Genomic DNA, 12,146 nt, shown 5'->3' on the forward strand with positions numbered 1-12,146 from the left:
TACTGTATATTTGTAATACATTTACACCTGTAAAATTGGCATCATATCAAATTTTACTGAGCGGCGAAACAATAAGCATATATCAAGAGGATAATAGGTAATGTGCTGATCGATTTAATAAAGACAACTGATGCCAGCAAAACTGGAAAATTGTCATTTTAAAGGGTGATTTTAAGCCTAAGCAGAGGCAGGCGCTCTGATTACCACCACACTGTGTTTTTAAACAATACAATCAGTTGTATATTCAAGTTGGGCAATAGCATATAATTTCTAATATGGTTCAATCATTGTAATGTATCTCAATAATGTAGCATTAAGAGTAAGCGGTTCAGATAATGAATGGATGGATGGAATGACGCTGCAGAGTCACTTTACCTCCATCTCTCCAAAGTGGAGTGGATTGCGCATATCACGTGCATTAATTATGCTGAGACCTATGTCACTGGCTGTCTTCATCACACCTTTGACAGTCACTGTGGCCACACTTGTGTTGGAGGAAGACCAGCTGAAATTTCCACTGCCGCCTGTTGCCTATGCAAAGCATTGAGCAAAAACTGTCACATATGCCTTTCAACTACATCAACATTGATTAGTAATGAAACAAAACTTTTGCTATCAACACGGTCATCATCTTGCTCATAATATTAGATTCTACCTTAATTGTGTACTGATAAGCACCGACATTGGGTTGCCATGGGAATATAAGAATACTAGGACTAAGAACTATAGGGTAATAGATTGCCACATCCTGTTCATCGTGGCTTGGGTTGGCGAGTGGGTGGACCTCACCATTCTAAAAGCAGAACAGAGGACACAGGAAATCATCAGGCTTGCCACTGAGTTTTTATGGATGAACAAAAGGTTAACAACATGCTTGTCATTTTTCAGTTACATCTTTATTTATTTTTATGATAATTTGTTTAGTTAGTTAAAATGTGAACAAGTATAAACCAAACTTACGTCATCTTCAACAGTTAATAAAGTAGCATCAATGACACTACGGCCACCTTTTACAGCTTTGATCCTGTGATAAGATCCATTCAGAGAGGAGTGCAAAATGTTGAAGTAATCCAGAGGAAAAACAGTGTCAATACGAATATTCTGCCAAAAAAAGAGGGAGAAAAGCAATATCAATAACCGTGCTTTAATAAACATTTTAAAAACATGACTACAGTAGCTGTGAACTGTATCCGATCTCGCTCGTGAATCGCAAATAAGCTTTCGGTTAAATTCCTGCTCCCTTCGCAACAGAAGGAAGACGAACGGATAGGGGGAAAAAGTCGTGCGCTTTGATGTGCGGCATGTCGACTAAAATCCATACATAACAGTACTAATCTGCTCCGCTGCGTCACCTGCGTAACAAGAAACAACCAAACAGCCTCTTCATGTTGTTCCACTACGCGGTGTGCGTAGGGCGGGGCTACGTTGGACGCTAATTTCCCTGTTAAAGCTAATCGAACTTGAAACGTAGTCTCACGTTGTATTTACTAAATTTCCGTCCGTTATTTTTTCCGCTGTTATTACTGGAGCAGGAAAGTTCACCGGCAACTAATTGGCCAATCACTGGCGAGATCGGAAGTATGCCTGTTGCACGTATCGTATACTTCATTGCCGGGATTCATTTTAATCTACATATGTTAAATACTCACATGTGTAAAGATAGAATATATTTTCATCGCTACGTAAATATTTAATATAATAACTTCGGAGAAATTCACATCTTGTGTGATGAAAATGATTCTAATAAGCTTTACTTACATCAGAAAGGTAGAGTTTGTTGCCTGATTTATCAAATACTTCAATATGGATATCATAGTCTCGACCAGTTTCCAGAACCCAACTGTCACCAGGATGAATTTTAAAACCTAAATCAAAAACACAGGTTTGAAAAGCCCTTCATCAAAAAAATAAAAATAAAAAGGTAAACGGGAGTGGCTGAATTAACCTACCTAGGTAGCCAGGTTCCACCACAAACAAAGTGCTGTTTGGAAGCCGAAATGCGCCTTGCATTTGAAGACCTAAATAATACTTGTCAGGAAAATTACACCAGGCACTGTACAGCAGGTGTGTGCAAAGAGTGTTGTAGTAGGGAGAAGCTGCTTAAAGTTAAAAGGGGGCACGTGGAAGAAGAGCTTGAAACACCTTACAGAAACATACTTTATTACTAATATACAACTCACTACACTATGTTTTTTGTATGCAGACCCTTTCAAAAAAAGATAGAATATCAAGGAAAAGTGTATTCAGTTTTCATAATTCCATAAAAATGTTTTAACTTCAATAGATTATAAATTCACAGCCCATAATCTAAAATATAAATTTGTTTATTTTTACATTATTCGGGATTCGAGCTCGTAAAACCCAGGAAAAAAGCTGAAATCAAAATGTGAAAATATTGTGAAGAAATCGCTATGTGTACTTCTGAGTTTTTGCAGGAGGAAAAAAGGATGACATCAAATGAATCAAACTAATGGTATTTTCAAAACGATATGTTAATCTTCAATACTTGGTTGGGTCGATGCGCTGTGGCATTGATGCAATCAGCCTGCCACATGTGACATTGCCTGGGAGTTATGGAAGCGCATGTTTCCTTGATGCTTGCTATCAGCTCTTCTTTGCTTTTGGGTCTGGTGGCTCATTTTCCTCTTGATACTACGCCACAGATCCTCAATGGGGTTTATGTCTCGTGAGTTGGCTGGCCAGTCAAAGCACTGTGATGGCATGGGCATTGAACCAGGTTTTGATGCATCTGGCAGGATGAAATCTGCATCTCCATACACATCTTCAGCAGAAGGAAACAAAGCCCTCTAAAACATTCTGGTAGACTGTTGCGGTGACCTTGTATTTCAGAAAGCAAAGTTGTGCACTGAACAGTGCACCCCAAATTATAACTGATTTGGGATATTTCACACTGGACCTTAAGCAATGTGGACTTTTATATTTTGTATCCTCACCTGTCTTCTGGTGAGAATACAAATGAGGAAATCTGGGCTTCCTTAAATTAGCATTTCTTCACAGTATCACTTATGACCTTGCTATTCAAGTACCATGAAAAGCATTTTCCTTTATTTACATATATAGATTAATTAACCAATCCGGTAAATCTATTTATATTGTCCAAAAGCTTTTCACGATAATCAAAATGATTTTCATAGGATACCCGTAAAAAAAAGAAAAAAAGAAGGGAAGTAGAGCTTATGAATTCCACATTCAACAAGTGAAATTACACATTAGCAGTGGAAGGAATCATGGCCCAACACAGCCTATCAATGCGGGATGAAGCCTCCAACAGAGAGCAAATGAGAATATTTCAGAAGGATACTTTTATGGTCAAGCACGACATTGATGTGCCCCAGCTGAATGGCTGTAACTTTGGAGGTTCTCTGATCCAGACGTGCTACGGCCACCTCTGGGTTCCCGTTTACATCGACCATGATGTTCTGAAGGTGCAGCTCATATTGATCACATGGCATCGAAAGCTCTTGAAAAAATGTAGGAAAACAGAGACATACCATCTCAGATTTACCCCGACACTGACACGCAAGCTCCACTCGACAGTCTTACCTGTTATCGAGCCCTGTCTTATTTCCAGGACTTGGTATCGGATCGACGTTCCGACCAGCAGGTAGACGTCATGTGCAGGGCTCAGCAAGATGTTCTCTAAAATCAGTAGTTTCACCTCAGCTGCATGGACACCCTGCAGCACAGACACCACAACAACATAGTAACAAGCTTCATCTTCAGGAGTCGCGATTTTTAAACAAACGGCAGAAGTGAGTTTGCGTAAAAAGATGACTTGTATAATTGAGTCCACACAAATTTTTGGGTCTCTGGACTGCCTGCCCACCCATCAGTGTGAAATCAAACAACCATGTTGATTTAGTTATCTGCCTATTTCTGAAAATGTGTTTGTGAGCAAGCCAGCTAGAATTAAATCCACCTGGATACCCATTTTATTGGATGGGGGGGGGGTCCAATTATGACTTGTGGCCTCTCTCTTTTGGGGTTGCTACAGTGAGTCATTAGCATTACAGTACTTGTTTGTCACGCCCTGATTGATGCAATACACCCCCCACTAAAAGTTTTTAAGACTAGATGCTCGCCCCTTTTGTGACAAGTAGCCAGTCGCTTGCAAGGTCAGAAAAGTTGATAAATAACAAAGAGGTTAAACTGCCTCCCGCACAACAAAACTAAGTGATTTCAACAAGATTGTAAAATGTAGATGTAAGTGTGCTGTAGTTTAGTATATTTTGACAAAAGAATGCCAAAGCCCTTTTATTAACACTGTACACCTGGCGTGGGGAGTGGGTGGGCTAATTGTTGTCTCTTTTATTCCACTGTTAAATTTGATTTTAGAGCAGGCAAATCAAAATAAACTGTACTTAATTTAATACTTTAAAAATGAATGCATGACTATCGAAAAAGGCATGTTTTCTCACACCATCCCTCCATTTCCACTGTTTGTCATCTTTAATTGCATCTTCTCCCATCCTTATGGAGAGGCTTTAACTCAAACGTAACTTTTATTTTATGATTGTCATATAGCGGCCATAAATTTGTGAAATTACAATTCAGGTAGGGATGAATGATTATCCAATCTTGCTATATTTAGATCCCTACACCAGTGGAGGTTTGCGGTCACACAGAGGCCACAATTTAAATTCTGCTCGTCTTCTAACTAGGAAATCCTGGATGCTGTCTGACACTCAGGCAATACATTTGAATATTTGAGCTAGAAAAGTACTTTTATCTTACGTGATACAGTGATTCTTGGATTTTGGCCTTCACTTTAGCATGTCCTGTTTTCAGGCCTGACACCAAAATCATATTGCCCTGTTTTCCAACACGTTCCATTTCAGATATGTATCCAGGAGGCGTGTACGTGGAATCGGAAAACTTCAGAAACCTTGAGAAGAGACAAGACACATCAATGTTAACTTAGCAGTCATTTGCGTTTTACCCAAAAGCATATGGCAAAACACCTGATCTAGCCTTGTGGCGCCTCCGTTCCATGACCACACTCATATCTCAAATCTTCCTTCCCCATTGAAATGGATGATAATGCAGTTAATCTAGCCTCACAAAACACCCACAATAAATTTTTTAAACATGTTTTTTCTAAAGAAAATTTGCACTCAACAGTATAGCACTACATAGAAACACACAGTAAATATACAGTAACTTTTGATCTTCATATAAACTGCAAAGGCGGAAAATGTGTGCACAAAACGTAACTCTAACTAATATACTATTCTTCTTTGAGCTTTACTGACAGTTGTCAAACCAGCTTTATGCCGCATTACTGCTACCAACTGATACTGTCCTTCCACTGCAAGGAAACCAATGTGAATTGCTGTTGGCTGGATGTTGTGAAGTGTGTTGCTGCCATCTAATGGTGGGGCTCTGAAGGGCACTCGTATCTCAAATTGTTATCGTGTATTGAAACAAAAACTGGTCAAACCGATGACTTGAATCTAAGAAAAACATATCAAGACCCTCATATCTCAAGGCTCCACTGTCTTCTGCATCGTATATAAATAATAATAAATAGATCAACTGTGTAACTCCATTGTTGTTAAATCATGCAGATAATAAAGGAAGACCTACCGTAATGAATTATAAGAATCAGAGAATCCATTTACACCCACATCTTTTACTAAACTCCAGTCAAACACCAGACCTGCAAGAGTGCTGAAGGTATTTCCTGTGAAGGAAGGGAAAGCACAAAAGTCATGCATGGCTTCTCCTTATATACTCAAACAAGATTACCAAAGATTAAACAAGTGGGTATGTAACAGTTGGAATGGAGGATATTTGCATATATTTGTTGCTCAATGGCTGCATATTAAAGATGTTGAGCACATCCATCTGACAACTTCTAATTCGTACTGAATTAACGAGCATAAAACCAAGAGGTATTTGATTACAGGATCCTCCACATTCTTCTACAGTCTACTTAAAATAACGAATCCAAAGGCCAAAGTCAATGAAACATAAAACATGATAGGCCCACCCTAGAGGAGGGGGTCACCAACTGTTTTAAAACTGAAAGCTACTTCTCAGGTATTGATTTATGCAAAGGGCTATGAGATTGCTACACACTTCTGAAACAAATTTGATCAAATTGCCTTCCATGTTCATCAATCATGTTATTATTATTAATACGTTCATCTATGTGAAGACATGTTAATAATTTCAGACAATAGCCTAATTGTCAACTTTGATTTAACAAGGTAGGAAATGGCTAAAGATCAGCATGTAACACTTGCCGTTTATACATTTCTGCATGTGTTAATTTTTTCAAATTATCCCGTCGACAATACTCCAAGGAAGTCACAATGTCCCATTAGTTGTGAACTATTTTTAGAACGGACCAGTGGGCAGCTCATGTGGTCCTTGAGGTCTACTTGGTGCAAGCAGGCACCATATTGGTAATTCCTGCCCGAGAGTCTTCAACAGAAAGCACCAAACTGTAGCCACATTTCATTTCGTTAAATGACTTAATCTTTAACAGAACCAGAGAATGAAAACAAACGCGACCATGTCATAGGCACCGCCCGAGGGGGGGTCGATCAAACATTGTTATTGATAAATCAATATTGACATTGAAATAAAAAAAATCTTTACAACAGCAAATAAGCATTAAATAAGTGATATCTAAACAGACATGACAACTGAATATGAATCAAGACCAGCCTGGATGTGCTAATTAGCTTGTTTAAGGGAGTACTTAAAGCACCAGCAGGCGATAATGTGAGGTAACTTATCTCATGGGTACCTTCAGAGTCCAATGCATTAATTTCGAGTGCAAGGGGTGAATCTTCCAGGTGTAGCTCTCTGGTGGTGGACACAATGGTGACATCATAAATCACGTCGACGATTGCATCACAGCGTAGTACCTGTCCTGTTACTGTGGATGAAAGAGGGCAACACACTTAACTCATTTGCTCCCAAAAACATAAAAATATGTTCTACTTTAAATATTGCAAGTGTCCCAAAGACGTATTTATACGTTTTTATGGAGGGGTTTTATGCTCGGGCATACAGAAGGGCTTTGATGCAGCCTCTCAACTGCAAAGAACGGTTGAAACAATAGTAGCACAAACGGCCAGCAGGTGGCAGCAGAGCAAAAGAGCTCGACTAGGGCCATGTTGAAAAAAAAAACTAATTTACTCATAGATTTGTGAATGATGAAGCTTAGCTATCTTCTAATGCTAATTGCTGCAAAATGGAAACAGATAAAAATGTACTCTTTTTTTTTTTCTCCGAATGAAAGAAGAGACTGTAATCTTTCTTTTGGCAAACAGTCGGCCGGGAGTGAAGGGGATCGCTTCAGTGAAAATGGCTGTGAGTGAATGAGTTAAAGAGCATAACTACTAAAGAAACTCAAATGGATTTGAGCTAATAAAAAACTTTGAAATGTACTTGAATCATGTACTTTATGTACTGTAGCCATGATTTTGTACCTGGCCGTCGATTGAGGAAGACTTTTGAAATGGATGTAATAGGACCACTATGAATTTGTCATTTTTATCCCAATGCACATGCCAAGCTGTCATTATAGCGGAACAACACTTCTGGGTGAACAAAAATAAATAAATGCAGAAACAATTGCACAATAACAAAGAGGGAAGGAAGGACAGGGCGTTATGCAAATGTAATATAAGAATAAATTGATTGTGTAGATTTTCTCCTTTACATACAGTACAATTGATTAGAGATTATCTATTGATATTTACCAATATCTTCAGCCAGAATGATGCTGGTCAATCTGGATGATTGCGCGGATAGAGCTTGAAGAAGTGCTCTCCTGGAGCAGCCTCGGCTAGTCTCTTCATCGATGGGCTGGACGTTAACTACTTCTGGTCGAGTTGATGTCCTGAAAGAACATGAATACACTGAATATACGGGTCAAGCACAGTTTAGTTAAGTAGCTTTGCTTACCAGCCTTGAAAGATAATTTCAAATATTCACGAAGAAAAATGACAGTGAAAGCCTCAAAGGTAATTGGACTTCCAAAAGGCACTTGGCGCTTACCTCTCAATCTCTACCGTTTCATTCACGTATTTTAAAAATTAAGAATTTTTGCTGTTTCATTGTTTTGAATGTTTTTGCTTCCAGGACAGCAGCATCTTAGATATGGCAACAACAAAAAAACATGATTCTGTATTTTGACATGCTTTCATTTCCATATTCTGTTTTCTGTTCATACTTTAAATTAGGTATGGGAACCTACAACCCATGGAAAATCATTTGATCTGATTGATGATGCTCTTTTGAAAACAAAACAAAAAAACTGAGGGGAACTGTTTAAAAAGGTTTAAATCTTAAAAAGGTTTAAAAGGGTATTTGTCTGATCATAGCATTACACTTACAGTAAGTCAGAAGATCGTATAAAAATTTAAATGGTCCCTGTGTGAAACCAAATTTCCAAGGTGGTTAAGTAAGAACAACAAATTACAACTAAAAGGTCAGTCTTTTAGAACTAGGTATGCAAAATGGGCAGATAAAGACAGACCATGGATTGAAGACTGTGACGTTTGGCCTATCCCTGACAGCGGGCGCCAAAGCAAGTCACTCATATGTATGGTACAGCTTTTACACCGGATACGCTTCCTGTCGCTACCCACACCTTTTAATCTTGACTCCGACTGGCATTGTACGGCATCTTGGCTAGTAGGGACACAAACTGATATCAGCATTGACCTGGATTTGAACTCCCGTCCCCATTTCCAAAATTATCACTGTTATCCACCGAGCCATCCAGCCGCCAAGACATGCGATCAACGAAGTATGGAAATTGAAACTGCATGTTTGCTCAAAAGGTTAGAGTTGCCAAAAATTGTACTGAAGTATAATGACAAGACAAAGTAATCCTCTGACTGGTGAAAAACGTCTGATTATTATTATTCTTTTCTTCTTCTTTTTTCTTTAGAGCATAAAATAGATCAAATACAAATGTGCAACTTCCGATGGTGCCCACTGCCCAGCAATATAAAACTACAACAATCATGAAATAACATTTATATAATAGCATAAATTAAGGCAAATTCAGCCACAAGAAACGGCCTTAAATTAGGTTTACCAGGTTATGATTACAGGAACAAGGCAGCTCAGCATATGAAATAGATGTTCGTTTTTATTTCATTTAACATTTGTTCTTTAAACTCAGTTTTAAATCATTTTTAGAACGGGTTTCTTAGTGTTCAGTTTTTACTTTTTTGGAAAATGCTTCGTTTTAGTTATTGGTTTTAGCATTAGCTTTTTTTCTTCTTCTTCTTTTTTTTTTTTATAAATATGGATTTTGGATAGTATTTGTTGAATGCAACCTTAAAAAAAGTTATACGTATTATGTAATAAAGTACCATTCACAAACAAAAAATAAACCACTCATGTATAAAATTAACTGACAAAGATGAAAACGTAGGACATTTTCACAAACCTTATAGTTGTAGTTAGTTTCTTAAATGTAAACTGCAGTTTCACTTTATTGTGCTTGCTTTTAAAAGCACGTTTGTTTTATTTTATTCCGTTATCGATTTTGTTTTGTTTTTAGGGTTAGTTTAAAAATGTGTTGATTTCTGTTAACTATAACCTTGCAGAGCTCAAGCCTCTCTGACAAACCAAAACAGCTTGGGCCAGCAATAATAGGTATACACTGTAGTTTATTCTTAACAAAAATATTCATGTAAAAATGAAAAGTTAAAAATAAAACTACTCTAACCAGTACAATTACTTGAGCCATTGTAAATAAATAAAGCTCTTTTACTACCCACCTGTGCATGACAACAACCCTAACTGTCTACTCAAGGTAAATGCTTGTTTGCTCCTGCTTCTTCTTTTTTTGTTGTTGCATTTTTTGCATCTTAAGCCTCCTTAAATCCCCAAGCCTTAAATTATGAATGCAAATCCGTTATTACTGTTATTTATGTATCCTAGGCTCTGAAGGACTAAACAAAGGTTCTTTCAATGAGGAAGAGAGTGCTCACCATTTATGTACAAGGTTATTTCCTGTGAGGAGGCAGTAGCTGCCCACATAAAGTCTAATGTACACGAACAAAAGCGACAGACTGGCTGTTCAGATGCACTTTGGAGGGAGATGTTTTTTCGGCTATTTCGGTCACAGGAGCTCTCACACGCACGCACTAATGACAACCCGCAGATGCTGCGTGCACGTGCACGGGGTGTAATATGACACTCCAGTGAGCATGGCCACCTTTTTCTCTAGACTCACCATCTGTAGCAACCCTCAGTGGTTTCCAGTGTGAAGTTAATTCGTGTACCTCTGGCAAGCGGCAGCAACACTTTGGGCATATTAAGCTTGGAGCAGCCAATGTTTTGAAAAACGCCAATTAATGACAGGAAAACGAACGCGAAACGCATTTCGTTCAATGTGACTTATTGGTAGCGAAACTAGAATACTGTAAATAAAAACCGCAACAAACTTCGCTCGCCTCATTCAAATACTGTTATCGGTACAATCGTTGCGGGGTTGTGGAATTCCGTAAGAGAACAAACCTACTGTATTTCTCAACTCAAAAACAAGTCACATTCACCGAAGCTAATACAAGACGAGAGCCCGCCATTAGCAACTATTGGATTTGAGCTCATGCGGGGAGTGCGGAAACGTCACTCCACCAAGAATGACGCGTTTTCTTAAAGGTACACGCACGTTGCTTTCGCTCTCGATAACGCAGTGGGCCTGGAGACATGCATCTACTGTACTAACTCAGGTTACAAATTTTCTACTTCATTTTTACAGTACTTTGAAATATGTAAGACCCTAGTCAATTAATCTTATTAAGTTTTTATCTTTTACAAACAAACTCGTGTCAAAGTCAAAGGGCGTAAGGTCCAGGTCTACAGGTCCATTTACACTCCCCCTCCTCAAGCAACTGTCAGTACTGAGCTTATTCTAAAGGGAATTAGTTAACTTCAGCACATCACCAGCACATTTGGACAATGCTAGCATGAAGATTCAATGTCGACTGCTCAAGTGATGGTCTAACTCTAAACCCAGCTCAGGTCCTTGATTAGTGGGCAAACATTCAAAAACATTTTTTTTAAGACTGGTATAGGACTTTTAAATGTATTTTCTCCCACAAGGGAGGCACACGACCAGTAAGCCTAACTGGTAATGGAGATGGTAAACTTCCTCACATTCATTTTCACCAGCCTTTTACCGCTTACTATTGAGCAATAAGTACCTTCATATGTAATTCAAGCTATATATTTAAAAAAAAAAATTAGAGCTCAATGTTGACCATGCATCATATCCTTAAGAGTAGGCCTTAGATGAAATTCCATTGTGTTGCCAAATTCTAAATATCCATCCTGAGTTCAGTGTTGTGTACTATTTGCTCATCTACTTTAAATTCACTACAGTTGTGCACCTCTCATGTTGCGGTTTTTGCTTCTTAAGAGAGATGCATGCCTTAATTAGCAGATGCACCGTCAATGTGAAGTGTTTCACATAACTTCTTTGCCAATTGTGACATAAGCTTTTGTATGAGTCTTATTACAATTAGCAAAAAGCAGCCCATTACCGTCAGACGTAGAGTTCCAATAAATTGCACAATTATTGTTAATAATTAAGCAATCTACACATACAAGACATGTTGACTCTATGGGATGAATGTGCTTAGATTTAAACGTCTGAAATCCTTCACCAGCAAAAGGATGACAACAAGAGTTTAGTTCAGAAAGAGTTTCATATATTTTGACAAGACAACTGTATTTGAGTTTCACATTTCATTACTGCACAGCCCAAGAAGTGATGTAAGGATAGAATGACATAACGTCTGAGGTTAAAAAAAATAAAAAATAAAAACTACCTGAATGTGGCATTGTATCATCACTTTACACGGACACTCCAATGGATTGTAAGGAAGAACTGCCTGTTGAGCAGCCTGCACCTTAGATTGATCTTCATGTCAGTTTCTGCATTTGAACCACTCACAGTGGTGCATGGGAACCATTGATGAGAGATATTTGTCAGTTGCCACAGTTAATAAACTAACAAAACGGTATCTTACTTTGAAGTTTAAACCATCACTATTTTGACATGCATGAACAGCACCGTTCTTCCAGAAAATGTATTTACTAGACTGCCTTACTTGACTCACTGCACACAAATGGGCGCACTA

At 38.3% G+C, this 12,146-nt stretch overlaps 1 protein-coding gene across 2 annotated transcripts in view; it reads right to left on the reverse strand.

The window, feature by feature from the left end:
- nup210 (nucleoporin 210) overlaps window positions 1-10,611 on the reverse strand; it is a 35,828-nt gene extending 25,217 nt beyond the window's left edge. For both annotated transcript variants that reach the window (XM_086068759.1, XM_086068758.1), the window contains exons 1-12: window positions 10,235-10,611; window positions 7,740-7,879; window positions 6,779-6,910; window positions 5,608-5,704; window positions 4,756-4,906; window positions 3,565-3,697; window positions 3,323-3,481; window positions 1,950-2,018; window positions 1,759-1,865; window positions 961-1,101; window positions 656-793; window positions 376-531 (exon numbers count right to left, since the gene is read on the reverse strand). In XM_086068759.1, coding sequence (XP_085924885.1) covers window positions 376-531; window positions 656-793; window positions 961-1,101; window positions 1,759-1,865; window positions 1,950-2,018; window positions 3,323-3,481; window positions 3,565-3,697; window positions 4,756-4,906; window positions 5,608-5,704; window positions 6,779-6,910; window positions 7,740-7,879; window positions 10,235-10,383 — 1,572 coding nt within the window. In that variant the 5' untranslated portion in view covers window positions 10,384-10,611. The remainder of the gene's footprint in view (window positions 1-375; window positions 532-655; window positions 794-960; window positions 1,102-1,758; window positions 1,866-1,949; window positions 2,019-3,322; window positions 3,482-3,564; window positions 3,698-4,755; window positions 4,907-5,607; window positions 5,705-6,778; window positions 6,911-7,739; window positions 7,880-10,234) is intronic.
- Between the last annotated feature and the right edge of the window lie 1,535 nt (window positions 10,612-12,146).

Source organism: Leptonotus elevatus, chromosome 2 (genome assembly GCF_054856555.1).
Source record: "Leptonotus elevatus isolate MCC_2025b chromosome 2, RoL_Lele_1.0, whole genome shotgun sequence".
Classification (NCBI taxonomy): domain Eukaryota; kingdom Metazoa; phylum Chordata; class Actinopteri; order Syngnathiformes; family Syngnathidae; genus Leptonotus; species Leptonotus elevatus.